This window comes from Nicotiana tabacum, chromosome 8 (assembly GCF_000715075.1).
Source record: "Nicotiana tabacum cultivar K326 chromosome 8, ASM71507v2, whole genome shotgun sequence".
NCBI lineage: Eukaryota > Viridiplantae > Streptophyta > Magnoliopsida > Solanales > Solanaceae > Nicotiana > Nicotiana tabacum.
Window position 1 is genome coordinate 177,448,046 of NC_134087.1, and position 18,206 is coordinate 177,466,251.

The 18,206-nt window shown below is 36.3% G+C and overlaps 1 protein-coding gene and 1 pseudogene across 1 annotated transcript; both read left to right on the top strand.

Annotated features, from left to right (window-relative positions):
• Positions 1 to 1,362: 1,362 nt before the first annotated feature.
• On the top strand, positions 1,363 to 7,753 carry LOC107791329 (uncharacterized). Its single transcript, XM_016613368.2, has 8 exons — positions 1,363 to 1,983; positions 5,555 to 5,600; positions 5,784 to 5,833; positions 5,955 to 5,996; positions 6,263 to 6,376; positions 7,138 to 7,216; positions 7,316 to 7,387; positions 7,479 to 7,753. Exons 1-8 carry the CDS (start codon positions 1,469 to 1,471, stop codon positions 7,524 to 7,526), a joined length of 966 nt encoding a protein of 321 aa, XP_016468854.1. The 5' UTR covers positions 1,363 to 1,468; the 3' UTR covers positions 7,527 to 7,753.
• A 559-nt stretch (positions 7,754 to 8,312) lies between these two features.
• LOC107791327 (gibberellin 20 oxidase 3-like) lies at positions 8,313 to 11,036 on the top strand (annotated as a pseudogene).
• Positions 11,037 to 18,206: the final 7,170 nt, after the last annotated feature.

An 18,206-nucleotide genomic window follows, 5' to 3' on the forward strand; every position in this document is an offset into this window, starting at 1 on the left:
GGCACGCTTTATCAACAAAAAGCATGCCCTTTGACAGCACCGTTGCTCTAGATTCATCCCACATTGTTGTTCGAATTTTGTCAATATCCCTTGTGAGGGCATCCACATCCGGCATACTTGGCAAATGATCAAGGTAGGGAGTCTCCCCTAAATAAAACGGCACGTGGGACTCGTACATTCTTGGTCTAATGGGAGGTGGAGCATGCTCCCTCGTCAAATCAGGTTCATCATTCTCGTCCTCCTCATCATCACCCTCATTAGGGAAGGGCGTGTCATCTCTAGAGTCATCAGCATTGTTGTCATAATCACTATCATCTTCCTGACTCTATGCATCTGTAAGATCCCAATTAAATATGTCATCTTCGGGCAATTGAGTAAGGACAAGACCTCCAAATTGCTCGTTTTCACTGCACAACCAATAAAATAATGAGTTTCTCAAAGTCATCCGAACGTTACATATAAACTTTGTCACTTAAAAATCTGTCAGAGTTTCATCGTCTTCGTTATTAAACTCAGCATAACAAGCAACCTCTTGCGGAGTAACAAAATATGAATATCTTCCGGTTACTTTAATATTAACCGAACGTTTGCTTACACTCATTTTATTACATAACAACGATATCAATCTATCGTACTCCATTGTAAGTGGTAGTTTAACATGACACTGGGGAGAACAACTATAGCGTACTGAGTTATTCTTCACCAAAACCTCACCCTCCCAATATAATAAAACCCTAATTTTTTGCTCTTCAGACATTATGACAAAATGCAAAATAACTTAACGAACAAATATTTCGGAAGACCTGAAGGATCCTAAATGGAGTTTTACCAAATTCTAAAACTCCTTAAATAAGAAAAAACCAATCCGGGGTACAATAATTGAGGTATAGCGCATGTATAATTGGCGCTATATATGTAGCACATATACTGCATGTGCTATACCCTGAATTATTGGTGGGTCAGTAAAGTTTAGATAAATTATTGGTGGGGCATCAAAGTTCAAATATAGCGCGATTGTTCACCATGCTATACTTTATTGGACAAATGTGCGATTAAGGTATAATGCGGTGAATAATTACGCTATATATAAAATGGTAGTAAGTAGTTTTTTCCACCTATTTTGTATTGGAGTCCAAAAAAGACCACAGTTAGGTTTTGGGTTCCCTAAAACATGTAATTCAAACTGAAGGGACCCATCAATATACTCTTTTGACCAATTTCGCTAACCTTGGTTTTAAAATTCCCATCTTGGACCTAAAGTGTCGTATTTTGTAAATTTAAAGGATATTATTTGTTCAGTAGTCATATAAAAGGACGAATAAATCAATCCTTCGACTTAATTGGTCATGAGTGACTAATCCCTTTAAAATTTAATGAATAGTCCAAGGTCTCAGTGTTCCGCTAAGCGAAAAGTGCTGAACTCCATTTTGCAACTCCTCTCGACGCTTCCTTTGAACCTAACCTCAAAATGGCCAAAGAGCGAACAGAAACGCCGGAAGATGAACACGGAGCTCCATCTAAACGACACCGTCACAAATCAAAATCCAAAACGGAGTACGAATCCGAATCTGAACCCGAACCAGAACCAAAACGAGAAGCGAAAAAGCACAAGAGAAGTCGAAGTCGAAGTTTGAGGAGAAGATCACGGGACGATTCGTCGGATTCGGATTCTTCATCTTCCGGAGAAGATTCGTATTCGGACTCGGAAGACTCGTATTTAGATTCAGATACGGAGTCGGGTAGTTCGGAGTATTCGGATGAGTCGGAGGATGAGAGGAGGCGAAGAAAGAGGAGAGAGAGGAAAAGAAGAGAGGAAAAAGAGAAGGAGAAGAAACGAAAGCTGAGGAAAGAGAAGGAGAAGAAGAGGAAAAGGAAGGAGAAAGAGAAGAAGGAGAGAAAGAAGAAGAAGAAAGAGAAGGGGAAAGTTGGTGCTGTTACGAACTCTTGGGGCAAATATGGAATTATCAAGGAAACTGATATGTGGTAAGTTGTTTTTCTCCTTTCCTTGCTTCTTCTTAATTTAAGTGTTACTTTTTAGGAGCACACTAGTGTTTTTTAAGTCAATTTTTTGGATAATATTTCCTGGAAAATGTTTTCTAATGTTTGACTGCTGAGTGAAAAGTCTTCAGATCGAAAATAAACAATGTTAGAAGATAGGAAAGCGTTTTAGTGAAATTTCTGAGTGTTGTGGATTGATAATGTCAAAGCAACACAATCACTTATTGTCCAGAAAGCATTTTCCAAAAGATATTTCTGTAACACACCTAAGTACTCAATTGTGTATCCAAACAAGCTGTAACAGCTTGTTTGGATGGTTGTTACGCATTGTATTGTATCGTATTGTTACTTTAAATACAATGTTTGTTTTGATTGTTACTTAAATTTTATTGTATCGTATCGTTAAATCCGTCGTTACATAACGACGAAATGTGCCACTTTATATAACGACCGATTTGGTGTGGTCGCGTCGTTACCTTGTCTTTTTTCTCTCAATATCGCCCTTTATTATTATTAAATTATTTTATTTTATCATTTACCCTATCTTTTTATATAGTAATTTTACCTTGCATCATAATTTTTCTTTATAATATTGCAAGTTTATTCTTCATAATACTGGTGCGTGATATAATGAAACGATGACAAACGACACAATCTATCCAAACATTGTATTTATTAAATGATACAGTACAATACAATACAGTACGATACGATACATTATGAAACGATGCGTAACAACCATCCAAACAAGCTGTAACTCTCACCAGAAATTCCCTGTCCTTTGTCTCCTGATCCTAAAATTAGGCATTTGGATTTGATCCATCCTTGAGCAACCTCTAGCATTCCTTGGAAGGTCTTTCCAGTTATAGAAAATAACAGCATCTCCATTTTGCATGTTACTCACCGCTTTAGCAAGAACATCTGCTAAGAGTTTGCTTCTCTGTGCAATGTTGGATTTTGTATTGGTGAATTTGCACACTATCCTTAATCTCCTCCACCCATTGAGACAATTCCCAAGGAATTCCATTCTTGTTAGTTAGCATATTTACCACCAGCAGTGAGTCTAACTCCAAAATGATGTTACAATATCCCTGTTGATTGCACCAGTTAACCGCAAATAAAGCAGCCTGAATCTCTGATTGCACCTGCAGTTTGCATAGAACATAAACTCTTAGGGTAGAGCAGCTTGTCCCTATTTGTTTGAGCACCAACATATAAAAAAATAAAACAAACAATTAGTTTGCTTTAGTCATTGTCCTTAAAGTGAAGAAGGTCATCTTTATTGAAGAAATTTATATGCCCATAACTATTGGTTGATTCAAGCTTAGAATGAGGCCGGTGGATTTCTTGTAAGTATGAAGTTTGCCAGGTCTGATCACCTTTTTATCACCTTTGAGCTTTAGGTTTGGGCAGGAATAAGTGTGAGATTTAGAACCATCAATTTTAGATAACTCCTAATTTACCTTAAAGACAAATTAGTTACTAATCCCTCTATCCAATTTATGTGCCATACTTTTGTTTAGTCCGTCCCAAACAGAATGTCATACTTTCTTATTTAGAAATAATTCAGGCCAAATACATAGATAGCCCCTCAAACGTGGCGCAAAATTTCATTTGGACATCTCTAGTTCAGCTATGACCACTTTGAACACTTGTACTTGTCAAATATGTGTCTGGTGGACACAAGAGTTAACAAATCCAAATGCGTGTAATACAAACGCCGATGACATGGCAATCAGACAAATAAGAAGCTGACATGTCATTAAAAGGAGAAGAATAAAAAAACACCTTGGCAAGAAGGTACATGTTGACTTCTTGGTCTTTTCTCCTTCAACTCTCTGCAGCAACGCCCCTTTTCTTCCTTTATTTTTCTTGTTTGCTTATCTTCATCAGAAAAAGCCAACTCATGCCTCCCATTGCATGCTGCCGCCACAACCGCCCCAAGTATCCAATCTCCATGTCAACGACGAGATCTTGGTCTCTGTTTCAGGAGCTAACTGCAGGGTCTTTGTTTCAGGAGCTAACAGTTGAAACTAAATCAGACATAATGCTTTCAAAACACAGATGGAACTCTAGCTTAGTGTGAGAAAAAAAAAAGAATAGATCTAAAATGCAATGGATGTACAGAAGTACAAAAGGAAAAAGTGGACGAAGGATATAGAACATAGTGCAGGAGTAAATATGGTAAACACGAATCACCTTGATTTCATAGCCTAAAAACATATCTTATGTACTAAGAATATAATTATAAAGTGCAAATAATATATTTGGCCGGGAACTTAGCAGTTAGATACAAGTAAACATGGGAGAGTTTCAACTGACACTTCAAAGTTCTTAAGACGCCAGAGGTAGATTAAGGCTTAAGGTACAGTGAAAAAACATACCCACGAGCATAATAGAGTTAAGCTGGCTTCTTTCAGTGTAATGTTTATTACATTCGTAAACTAATTTTTAGTCTTAAAATTTTGCTTCTAATTTTGTAAGGTACTGAAAATAAGTGAGCCATTTCAATGATATCTCACACGCCTCATTCTGGCTAAAAGCACTAAACTTGCCATGTCAGCATCAAGTGCTCAAAAAATTAAAATAAGATAAGTGTTCAGATGGTCATTACTGAAGTAGAAGTGTCTAAATGAAATTTTGTGCCAAGTTTAAGGGGCTATCTATTTATTTTAATTCAACTTTAAACTTTTAATTTTATTGTTAGTGAGATGATTTATAGCCTAAGTTGTTCGGACTATTCACTTTCGGTGTCGCATCTGTGTCGATTATTTATAGTTATATTGATACTATTTTGCAACGCCGTGTACTACAAGCCTCAGCATACATGTGCGTTGTACGTGCCGAGAAAACTAGTAATATAGATTATATGTCTACTACTACTTACATTGGAATTTAATGTGCTGTATCGTTTTTTGATGTAAGCAGAACATATTGTTATTCTTTTCCTCTTGCAAGTAAATAAAGGCACCAAAGGTGGTGCAAATCATATAAAACTTGTAGTCAGCCAAAGTATTGCCCGACAAAGCTTTGTAGACAAACCAAACTACTAACATTTCGCTTAGTCTGTGTTTTTTTAATTTCACCATAGAGATCTTATTCTTCAGGAAAACAAACAAAGAAGGAAAAAAGGTATTCGTATCTCATCTTTGAAAGTTGCATTATCAGCCTTGATTAGTCATCCATCTGCTGCCCCATGCAACTTATGCTATCGTAGTTACTGCACTCCAACCTCCCGAGTGATCTTATCTCAATTTTAGTTGCTTTTTCTTGTCATTGTTGCCTTTGTTACAGTCCTGTATTCTTTCCAGTCAGTGTTTATAGTAACTCCTTTTGCCCTAATATCATCAGGGCTGAACTAAAGCCCCTGCCCAGACAAAACAGGAAAAAAAGAAAGAAAGAAAAAGGAAAAAACAAAATAACCCAGATCCTCTTAATTCCTCCGTATTTCAGGCAATTGCAGTGTTTATATTAAGTTTATAAATACTTTTACAGGGGTGTAGCCAGAATTAGTCCTTGCTGCCCTACTTAACTTTTGTATGTTTCTTTATTGTAGGAACAAGCGACCAGAGTTTACTGCATGGTTAGCAGAAATAAAGAAGGTACATAGTGACTCTTTAAGCCTATGCATGTTGATCATTCATGCCGGACTTGTTGTAGGATATGTCAATTGTTTCTATAAAAGCTACCATTGCACAATACTTATCTACGTTCTCTTTCTAGACAAGTCTGTATAAGATATTACATCTGGTTGTGGAAGTTTTCATTGCTCGTGTCATTTATAGGTGAATCTGGAGAGCCTGCCAAACTGGGAAGAGAAGCAATTATTCAAGCAGTAAGTAAATCGAGAAGGGAAAAGTTAGTTACTATTAGCGCTTGATCCTGCCTTTTCTATACCTCTTTTTAAGCAATATATGCGAGGAACTTCCACTTTTTGACAGTCAGCTATTGTGCAGATTCATGGAGGATCATAACACCGCAACCTTCCCTTCTAAAAAGTAAGGCTACTGCACTATTTCAATCCAATTTCTTTTTCTTTTTGCTTTTTTCTGGGAGGTGTGAGGCTTCTGTTCTATATTGATTATGAATATCGTATATTGAGTTTGGATGTTTGGGTGTGAAGCTTCTAGTTCCTTCCGGGAAGTTGTGTGTTTGTACACATACACACACAGACAGGTGTACAGATGCTTTATATCCAAGTGTGTCAGCAATTGCAATGCTTTTAATCATCTAACAGTACTTTTGTTATTCTTCATGGTTGCAGATATTATAACCTTGATGCCTATTATAGATGTAAAATGGAAAAGGAAAACAAAAGAGGTATCAAGAAGGTCGTGGATACTGAACGTACTGTCTTCGATGATGAAGAACAGCGCAGGTAAGTTAGTTATGTGCTGCTTAACATTCATTGTCATGAACTGCTGTTTTTTCTGTTGTAAGTTTATTTATTTTTCTTTATCTTCTTTGCTCTCTTTTGTAAGTTGGCATTTATTTGCTGATGTTGGAAGTCCTGCTTCGTTGAATCATCTGGAACCAACTTTCATGATTCCAATTCATGTTACTTACTGGCCAGAGTCTCTGTCACCCTTTTAATAAAAGCGGTCATTTTTTGGTTGACTAGTATGAAGTCAATTGGGGCACGTCACGAATTTGAATCCCGTAAGAGAACCAAATCTGGTATTTAAATGGAGAAGGATAGAGGGGTGTGCCCATTATTCATTGAGTTCTGATAATAAAACAACATTTTATAGAAAAAAGAAAACTATGAAGTCATTTGGGAGTTAACAAGAAACCTTCCATTGTTCTAATGTGGTCTTGCTCTTTGAAACTCTTTGAACAGAATCACTATCCTTCTGTAGTGGTATAGCTTATAGCTTTGCGCCATTACCATAGTTTAATCTTTCAAAAGTGGGACCATATTATAATGCCAAAAGATGGTGGTATTATTCTAGCATCCTGGAAGCCACAATCCTAGGTTAGCAAGTACCATATAGTTAAACATACTAGAGTATTGTTTACTGAAGATAAGTTATAGAGCATGGCTTTTGTCATTGAAAGGGAAAAAAGAAGGAAAGTTTCATCTTTGCACGCAATTGTATAGTCTTAATTCTTGATTTGTTACCTATTATGATTCTGTAGGCAAGAATTGCTGCGAGAACGTGAAAAGCACAAGGAAGAACAGGTGGAAGCATTGAAGCGGGAGATGCAGAGTGGAATGGTATATTTTCTGCTAACTTTGTCCTTCTCCATACAACAAGTGAGAGTTCATGATATGACAATTCCTTTTTTTTTCTTCTGTAAATTTGAATCTTTGAAGGCACAAGCAATGAAAGAACAAGCTCAATTAAAAGAAGAGATGGCTTATCAATACAAGCTTGGCAACTTTGAGGTGAGAATAATCCTTCCATTTCATGAGACTCTAATTGATCATACACTACTCTTTTTCCAGTCATTCATCGTATTTTCTGTTGTCCTGATAGGCTGCAGCTGCTATCCAAAGACGTTTGGACCCAGATCTTCCTATGTAGATGAGGTCCTGCAAAATTTTGTTCTAGGCTAATTATTCTGCTCTCTTCATTTTGTTTGAGCAAATATGATTGTAGATTCTTCAGCAAGTCTGTCCTTGTCTTACTAGATACTAGGCTAGTTGAGTTAAAACCTGGTTCATGTACTATTTTGTAACATTATCTGCCGTCCATCCTTTCACTTTGTGCTCCACCATAATGCTGTTAATCTCTAGTGATAATTTACCTTGCATTAAGACTCATCCCCCGCCCCTTGGTCCCTGATCGCCTCGGTTCATGTTTTTTTTTTTCTTGTGCTCACTGCTATTTTTCTTAAACATAGCATAGGTTGGCACTGCACCGCTGTAAACTCTCAGCCGTGTTTTGTGGAAACTGTTATACTATTTCCTTGCTCGTGTCTTTTCTATGAGTTTACAGAAAAATTCTCCCCTCGATGCTATATATGGAAAGAATGTGAAAGGAGCTCAAAACCAATTTCTATTTGAAGAAATCTGGTTTAGTATTTGAACCGTTGCCAATAGTAATGAGATTCAAGAAGTTAGAAAAAATAGAGAACGAAAATGAAAAAGGCACAAAATAAAGGCGAATCTTGTACCAGTAAAGGACAACAAGCCAAAACCCGAACTCAGTATACCCAATGTGCATCAGTATGCTTGGCTCTATTTTATGTTTGTTTTTGTTTTGGTGATAGCTAAAAGTTAAATCCATTCAGAAAGGCAACAGTAAAAGATGCCCTCCGCATGCATCTTTTCTTTTTAGTTTCCCATCCGATGTCGATGCTCCCATTGAGATCCAATTGTCGCATCAGGCTTTATAGGGGAAACACTCTCTATTAGGATTTTTGGGATTTTTACAAGAATAGGTGGTCAGATTTACTATTTTTGGGATTTACTATTTATTTTTTTTAGTCGGTATAATACACATTGGGTGGGCGGCTATTTAGGTTAGTTCTTCATTTTTTGTTTTTATTTTTTTATTTTCAAGGCTTGAACTCGAGGCAGTAGCATACATCTGTTTAAGCTTTCCTGAAATCAGTGCACCCAATATGCATCAGTATGTTATGCTCGTTTTTATTTCTATTAGAGTTCTAGATCATTGATACACTCACGTTTTTCTTTTCATTTTTTTTTTTTTTTTTGTTGAGATTCGTAGAGTTTTTGTTTGCTTAAACATGACATTTACATGTGTCTAGATTAATGAACGTTTCCGCAGAAAAAAAGTTGTTTATTAGAAAATGTCTTAGTAACGAAGAATCCTAGAGATATTTTGTTGGGTACATTGGTGGCCACAAGGGCACGTAAATAAGGTTCTGCACAAGATAACAAAGTTCTCAACAATGCAAGATTCCATATTTTCTTTTCCTAAATCTCTATATTATCTCTAGCCCGAAAAAGACACCTCGAATTTTCTGTATATACAAGTAGTTGGACCAAAAACGTATTATACAGACACAATTGAGTACTTACTCACAATGGCACCTGGAATTGAAGAAGAGGGTGTTGAGACACTTTCAATGAATGGCAACAACAAAATGCAAGTCAAAAACTTCATTTGGTCTGAGGAAGAATGGCCTACATTAAAGCATGACGATTTCGGAGATGTAGACGACGATATTCCAGTGATTAGTCTTAACAATGGTATTTGGGAAAATCAAGAATTTTACGAAAATATCTGTCAAGTTTTGGTGAAAGCAAGTGAAAAATGGGGATTTTTTAAGCTTGTGAATCATGGGGTGCCTAATGAAATTGTTGAAAATTATACCACTCGATTGCACGAGCTCTTTGATCTTCCTATGGAACAAAAACTCAAAGGTGGGAAAACATCAAATTTGCCATTGGGTTATTATGCCTCAAATCCTGAGTATGGGCAAAACTTGCCTTGGGCTGAAGTGTTACAACTGCTGGTCACCAGAAATGGTTGTCGAATTCGCGAAAAAGGTCTATGGTGACCAATATCACACATTTAGGTACGTATATATACAACACTTTATCCTATCCAATATTAAATTATGTGACGATCTAATCTAATCTAAATGTATAATATGTTCGAAAAAATACACTTATTATTTATTTTATTATATCTTCAACAAGCCCCTTCATGCACGAGCCTGATTCATTTTGATAGGCCAAACACATTAAATTCTAATATTCTATTTTGATGAAGGGTGGTAGTGAGATTTCAATCCATAGCCAAGGCCTGCTCTATCAATACCGTTTTGTTATGTTAAGTTGTGTGACCATACTTCATATAAGTTTAAATCGTTAGAAAGAGTACAATCTATTTACTTAATCCTATGTGCTGCTCTCGATCGAGCTAATTGGCTCAATATTCAAGATTTATATATGCATGCATGCATGCACTATATATTATTATGCCAAAAATGCTGATTTTGACTTTGATAACATAGCAATGCAATGATAGAGTACATGAAAGAAATGGACAAGCTAGGAATTATTATATTTGGGATGTTGGCACATGGATTAGGCCTTGAAGATGACTTCTTCAGCAAAAACTTTGAAGAAAAAGAAGCTACTTATTTTAGGATAAACAGATATCCTCCTTGTCCCCTCCCAGAGAAAATTGTAGGGATAGGGATTCATTCAGATCCCCAAACATTAACCATATTGCACCAAGATCAAATTGGTGGGCTTCAAATCCTTAAGGATGACAAACAATGGGTTGGTGTTAGACCTCTTGCAAATTCATTTATCATCAATATTGGTGACACCCTTGAGGTCTTCTCTCTTTCCCTCTACGCATTTAATTATGACGCAAAAATTACTTTTCAGGAAAACAAGTTCATAAAAAAAATTATTTTCGAGTGTGCGGTTATCATATTTTTCAAGAAAAATATTTTCTATAAAAAAAAAAAAAGGGAAAATGAGGTCCCTCACTAGTTATAGATGGAAGCCATTTTAATCCCTTACGATCATCTTAAATTTTAATTTCGTTCATTTGCTCCAACTAAAATTAGACATTATTACTCATATCGGTTTTTAAATACTCAGAATTTTCTCCAAAGCACTATCTGATTAGCTAATATTATTAATAATTTTAATATATACTTTTTCGAAAAATATTTTAACTCTCCAACTAAATACCAAAAAATTATTTTCCACAAAAAATATTCCCGATAACATTTTTCTTTGAAAAAAGACTTTCGTCACACCAAATAAACACATACATGTTTGTATTTTCGAGTGATTATTAAAGTTTTTTTTTTCTTTCGGGCAGGCTTGGACAAATGTGAGGTTATGTTATACACAGGGCAGTGGTGAATAAGGAGAAGCAGAGGCTATCAATAGCATATTTCATGAGTCCAACAAGCAGTGCAACTATTGAATGCCCTCCTCAGCTTATTGATCCATTTTCAAATCCAAGAAAATATGAATCTTTTACATGGGCTGAACTGAGGCACCTTCTTTTGACTACCAGAAGGGTTAGGGGCAAAGCTGTTGCCCTCAATAAATTCCTTATTTCTAATTGAAAATCGATCCAGAATCTATTTTGTAAGCGAATATACTCTAGACTATAGTATATGAATAAGAGGTCTCGTGAATATGACAGGAAATGGAATTTCGGTTGAAATGTGTGAAGTGTGAACCAAAATTTGTTATTAAGGTAGTGAATTTATTCGTGCTTTGGGTGATTATAAAATAAAGGGAAAATAAATAACATGCACCCTATATTTATCCGGAAAAGTTAGTTTCAAACTTAACCTTTACGGATATCCTAGTACCTCAATATACTTGTTCAAACTTCAAAGCGAACTTAATACCACCTTGTGAAGTATAATACCACGTTCATGGTGTGAGGTGCTTCACACATGCATGTCACTGATCACACCCAACTATGTCTTATAAAAAGGACTAAGCGGTCGTTGCAAATATAATCCGGTTTACAAGTCCGGAGTCTAATCCCACGGAGAACTAAGGCTTAGCTACAGTTGTTCAATATTGCTAAGAAGACAAGCTCGGACAATTCGTATGTTATAAGTATTAAGATTCTTGTGTTTAACTAATTAACTAACAAATTAAAAGAGTAAATTAACAACTAAAAATACTAAGGATTAGAGACAAGATTAAGGAGGTCTAGAGTAATGATTTTTCCTATTGTCGGAATCTTTCCCGCTACGTTTTCTATAAATTCGCCTAAGTATTCTCTACCGATCATGAGCGCTCTAACTGTCGTAACTCTCTCCCGAGTAATTACCACAATTTACTAGATATATTCTCCCGAATTACGCTAGCTGGCATTAAGTGCGACTGACTCGGATCGCACCCAAGGTTTCGTTATCCCTAATCCCACCTTTAAACTCCTCGCATTGATCCCTGATATACGTTAGGAGTGATGGTGTTCAACAACTACCTAAATATGCATTCTCTCCCGAGTAATACACACTAAATAGGCACAGTCGATTGAGAGCTCTTCAACCAACCACAATATAAACGTAGTTGAACAATTAGAGAAAAATACTACGGCAAAACTATATTAACGTAACAGGAAAATCATACCCCAATAGGTTCCATCAAAACACTAGATAACAAATTAGCTATTCATAATAGTATGCATAACAACAATACTAGAATTCATAACCAATAATAGAAATAGGAGAAGGAAGTGAAAAACTCGTAGAATAATTCTCCGCCTTGCTCCTAGTGTGTTATTCCTCCTTAGGTCGAATCCCCGGTCTCCTTAGCCTCCTTAGGTCTAAATTATGCCAAAAGTCCTGAAAATACCGTTTTCCATGTATATATACCATGTCAGGTTGGGCCCAAACAATTATACCTTCTCCTACGCGAAAAAGGACACTTTTCCCGGATAGAACGTGCGCGGCCGCGGTTGGACTGCGTTTGGACCTCGCATATCCACTTTGATTCTACCTGACGAGTGCGGCCTGAGCGCGGACGTGCACTTGACGCGCACTTTTTACCCTGTTCTATTAGGAATTTGGAAAATCATAAAACATGAAAGAGTTAGCTTTCTAACAATATATTGTGGAGACCAAATGGAGTTCTGAGCGAAAAGCTATGTGCATTTTACTAGATAGTGCGCAATATGCCTACTCGATTGTTCGTTCGTTCTTAATTATTATTCGTTGATCCCCGAACACGATCTTAGCTTAATTCCTTGGGCTTTTACTCAGACTTCAAAGCTTCAAATCACTTGAGTTCATTCCATAACATTTATATAGCTCGGAATCACTCCTTCAAAGCATAAAACATACCATTAGTGCAAAACATTAGCGATTAAAGGTCAAACTCAATTAAAGCGCAGTAAATTAGAGTGTAATAAGCGACTAAAATATGTAATTATAGACTATCATCAGTCACATCAGCACCACGTCAATGCCAATGTCAGAAATGCGGTAAATTAAATTTTTTCTTATTTTTTCTTTTTCATTCACATATTTTTTTGATTCCATGCTTACTACTAAAACCTTCATTATCAATGGGTTCATGGGCTTTGATTTCATTTTGAATAAATTAATTTGTTGAGTCCAAAGAGATGAAAGAAACAAGGAAAAAATAAAATAAAATTTTACTACACAAAATTTGTGACGCCATAGGTTGGTGATAAGGGGGTTGAGATCTAGTTGGATTTTGTTTGTTGAAGGTCACCGGAAAATGGAAGTTGCCTGAGAAAATTTTCTGGCCAATAGTCATTCACACACTAATAAATTTTGGACCATTTCTTGCTATTACACTGTTAAATTGAATCTGAAAGTTGAAGAACTATTTTAAGTAATAGACTAAACTGATAATGTGACTAATCCATCATCAGAGAATATGAATTAGCGATTAGAAATGCAATTTTACGTACAACACAGATTAAAAGATTGAGTGCTTCATAACAAAGATGAAGAAGAATGGGAAACGAGTAAGAAAATCCACTCTTAAAAAGGCCTGGAGTGAAAATTGAAAAGAATGAAAAGGTGTTGAGATGGAGAGGGGGAGGGTGTGTGTGTGTGGGGGGGGGAGGGTGGGGAAGGGGGTGGGGGGTGGGAGGGGGTTGAAGATGAAGAGAAAAGGAGGGTGGGGAAAAGGAAGTGTTAGTTTGAGTGCCCGTATGGATTACTAAAGAACTTGATTTTTAACCGTGTTCCTTAAGAGTAAAGTAAACAAGAAATAAAATGAACACATCGATTTTTATGTGAAAAATCACCTGGCTCAAAAGGTGCAAAAACCACGACCTACCGCGTATGATTTGCAACTCCAACTCCACTAAAGCAATGAGCCAAAATGTATCAATTACAAGACTGTAATTAAATACTCTTCAATACTTCTACTACTCTTATTTGGTTCACAAGTTACTCTAACTTGTAAAGCAAAATACTCATTCTAACTCACTAATTGTTTATGAACTTGACTACAATTTAATTTCCTGAAACACATTCACTAGACTGACTCAGGAAGAATACAAGGCAAGTACTCAACACAAGTAAACGACTTATGACTCTTTCTTTGATGTGTAAAAGGATAGTTCGAAAGTCCAAAATCGATCCTATTTAAAACACAACTTGAGATCCTCTAGGAATCCTATTCATAGTCAACTTTCTCTTTGATAGGACTACTACTGTTCCAAGGATTCCAAAAGCTTTGGGTCTTTTGTCTCTGACTGAATTATCCATATCTTCTTGAGAAACGACTCTTATCCCTTATAGCAACCATCTTCTACCAAACTCGGACCTAGGTAACTTTGAGATAAAATTACTATCTTGTACAAATGTACAAGTATCAATCATGAGGATCTGATTCTTTCTCTTAAGGAGTTGGTTCTTCAGAAGAGTTAAGTTGCTACGTTGAGGACCTGGTTCTTTAAACATTTAGTCATACTTTGTTAATCATCAAAACTTCAATACTCAACAAATTTTTCCTTTTTTGATGATGACAAACTTTGTACATAATAAAACTAGGTAATCACATCAAAGAACCAGATAATCACAACAAATACTATAGACATGTATATTTACAACTCACAACTTTTTTCCAACCTTATCTTCCCCCTTTTGGAAACACACCAAAAAATGTTAGACATTAAGCACAGATAATGTAAGATTCAAGGCCAAACAGGCTACAACACAAGCTTAAGAAAAGGCAAATAGACTAGGTTGATGATCCAATATAGTACAAAGTAGTAAAACAGAGCAATAGAAGCCATTAAGCAGTGCCAAAAGAAGCTCAGGGACTTGTCTTCATCATTAGAACAAAATAAACTAAGCATATTGCAAACTACTGAGACTAAGAAAAATAAAAGGAACAAAAGATAAGGCATCATTGGAATTACTAAGGACACTAGGAAGGAACAGGTTCATGGGTGAGAAGTAGAGGGGGTCAAGGCTTTCACAAGGGTGGCAGTCTGTTGAGCATGAGCCTTCCTATCTCTTCTGAGCTCTTCCTTGAGTTGCTTTGTTTCTTTTCTCAGGTCATTATTGTCTTCACGAAGCTTGACATTCTCTTCAACAGCCAACTCCAACCTCTTATTCTTTGATTAGAAGACGATTGAAAATGATGCCGATGGAATTAGAAGTCTGAGTATAGCAATAATTTTAGAATATAAAGTCCTAGTAACTTAAGACAGTATGACACATACCTAAGTCAAAGAACCAACTCCTTATTTGTTTCTGCAATAAAGCTTCAACACTTCATATTAGTATCATGCAACACAATTATCAGCCAGATTTCCCAAGCAAGTGTGTGAGCTTAATACAAGCACAAAGCTAAATCAAACACATTGTACTTAATTATCTACATCGTATTATGCCTTTTCTAGCCAATCACTAGGATTCAACTTAGTGGAAAGAGTTGATTAGACCTAGTTCTAGTCTATTCCTTTCGAAGTGATCCCTACTTAGAGCTTTAGTAAAAATATTAGCAATTTGATCTTCAATTTTACAAAAGTTAATTGAGATATTCCCCTTTTCAACATTGTCTCTGAGAAAGTGATGTCTAATGTCAATGTGCTTGGTTATCTTGTGCTGACATGGATTTTTAGAAATATTTATGGCACTAGTGTTATCACAGAAAATAAAAACACAATCAACAAATATACCATAGTCCCTTAGTTATTGTCTTATCCATAGCAACTGAGCACAGCAGGATGTTGTTGCCACATATTCAGCCTTATCTGTAGATAAGGACACTGAGTTTTGCTTCTTGGTTCCCCAAGACACCATACAAGAACCTATAAAATGAACTAATCCTGAAGTGCTTTTCCTGTCAACATGAAAACCTGCATAATCAACATCAGCATAACCAACTAGATCAAAGCTATACCCTCTGGGATACCATAGACAGAGGTCAGGGATCCTCTTGATATATCTTAGTATCCTTTTGACAGCCTTCACGTGAGATTCCTTGGTGTCACGACCCAAACCGATGGGTCATGACGGGCACCCGGTACCTTACTCGACCGAGTACCAACGTAACGTATTTTTCGTATCATACTATCATAGGTAGATGAAACGGAGAGGCTGCTGTGAGATAATTAGAGTGAAACATGAGGGAACACTCGATATAGGACGACCCAACATGTAATACAAACTTATACATATGACATGGGATTATAAGGCCGGCATGATCCTTTATATACTCAAAATATAGGCCGACAAGGCCATACAAGTATCTGTATACATGACATCTGCCTACAAGCTTCTAAGAGTACACAAATATCATAAAGGTCAGGACAGAGCCCCGTCATACCAATAAATACATGTCCTAATCATACTGACCAAATAAGCAACTCCGGAGCAAATGGAGTACACCAACACCTTCTGCTGAGATAATAGCCTACTTGGAAGACTCTCAACCTGTCTATCGGGACCTGCGGGCATGAAACACAGCGTCCCTAGGTAAAAGGGACGTTAGTACAAATAATGTACCGAGTATGTAAGGAATGAAAATCAGCAAATATTAAACATGAGAGAAACATAGAATAAAAGACTCGACATGTAAATCTAAATAGCTCCGTGAATCTTTTAATAATTAAAATGTCATGCATATGCGTATAAATGCCATACCATGCATAGGTATATGTGTACATAACATCATCAAGCCTTTGTGAGCACCCTATCATATCATGTCGGCCACTATGGGCAAAATCATCAACGTATACCAGCTGATCAGGTGGTGGTACATATATAACGCCATAACCTTTTTCCATATCTCATATACATATAATATCTCATACACCATATAAATGTAATATACACATATATAACGCCATCTAGTCATGAGTCAATGTACATGTATAAATGAATGCAATGCATGAGAAGTACGTCAATAAAATCTCTCGGAATATCATAAGACCATTATGCCTTTGATTAATATCATGAAATAAACTTTATCAACTTATGTATTTTCTAAGACTCATGAACAGACAATAGAATAATAAGATATATAGGGAATCAAGAACATAGGAATCTCTAGTATTTCTATGAATAAAGTCATTTATGGAAGTTGTGCATTTTCTCATTTCGTTTGTATCGTATGGATCATGTCAAAAAGAAAGAAGAGATAACCTTAACATACCTGAGCCGATTCTCTTGACAATCCCTCTAACACACGTCTATTGTGAAAAACACGTAACAGTGGATCGAAGTAGGGAAAAAACCGTATGATATTATTGAGAAAGATTGTACTGTGCTCTCTTAGAATCGCATTTTACGCTACTGTAGCATTATAAGGGTTCATAAGAATTCCTTTTGAGAAAAAGAATTCCATTTGTTAGCTTGTTGAATCTCTTAATTCATCTCCCTTTAATGAATTAGGGAGATTGATTTTTATTTTATTGAGTGGGCCCCACTTTAGGGGATGACTAAGACACCAATCCTCTAATTATGCCACCAAGTTACATGATTTAAGAGTCATTAATTTGGGCTTTAACTAGCTTCCACGTTGAGGCCCATCAATTCTTATCCAAATATGCTTAATTACATAGTTAATCTCCCAGTAAAAATCCATAATTACCCAATTATCCACATAATCAAGAATTATCTCAAACTACTTAAAATACTACTAACTTTTAACATACTTTATATACTTCACTATCATGGTCATGTGATATCATGTATGGCAGTAGTCCATAAATACCGGGTATTATAGCTTGGACCGTATTCTATTCCAAATTATCAAACTTCGACGAAACTCATTTTCTTTGATTCTCTTACCCTCTCAACTTCACGAATTTACTTATCACTTGTTTGAAATAATGTAATACTTCTAATCTCAAAATATTCTTATTCTCGAGCTTATGTCGATTAACTTACGATGAAACTTTAACGTACGAAGATGCGGGATGTAACATCTCATTTTTGAGTTTTCATCAATTTACTTATGGCATACTTTCATGTACAAAAACATGGGGTGTAACATCATCCCCCCTTTGGAGCATTCGTCTTCGAATGTTGAGTAATGCACTTATCATCATCATAACCTATAGTTCCTGCAAATACTTTATTACCCTTCTTTCCATCTAGGAAACTTTTCTGTGAATAAATCCAAAGGCCAGGCCATTCCCCCCTTAGGCTTCTTTCTCACACCACAACTTGTGGTCATAATCTTTCCATTCTTGTAATTGTTGCTACCTTCTATCATGCAGCCTATACGACTTTTTTCTTGTATGTGCGCCTATGCAACTCTTCCCCTCCAGCTTTTGGCCAATCTATAGGCCTCATTTTGTGAA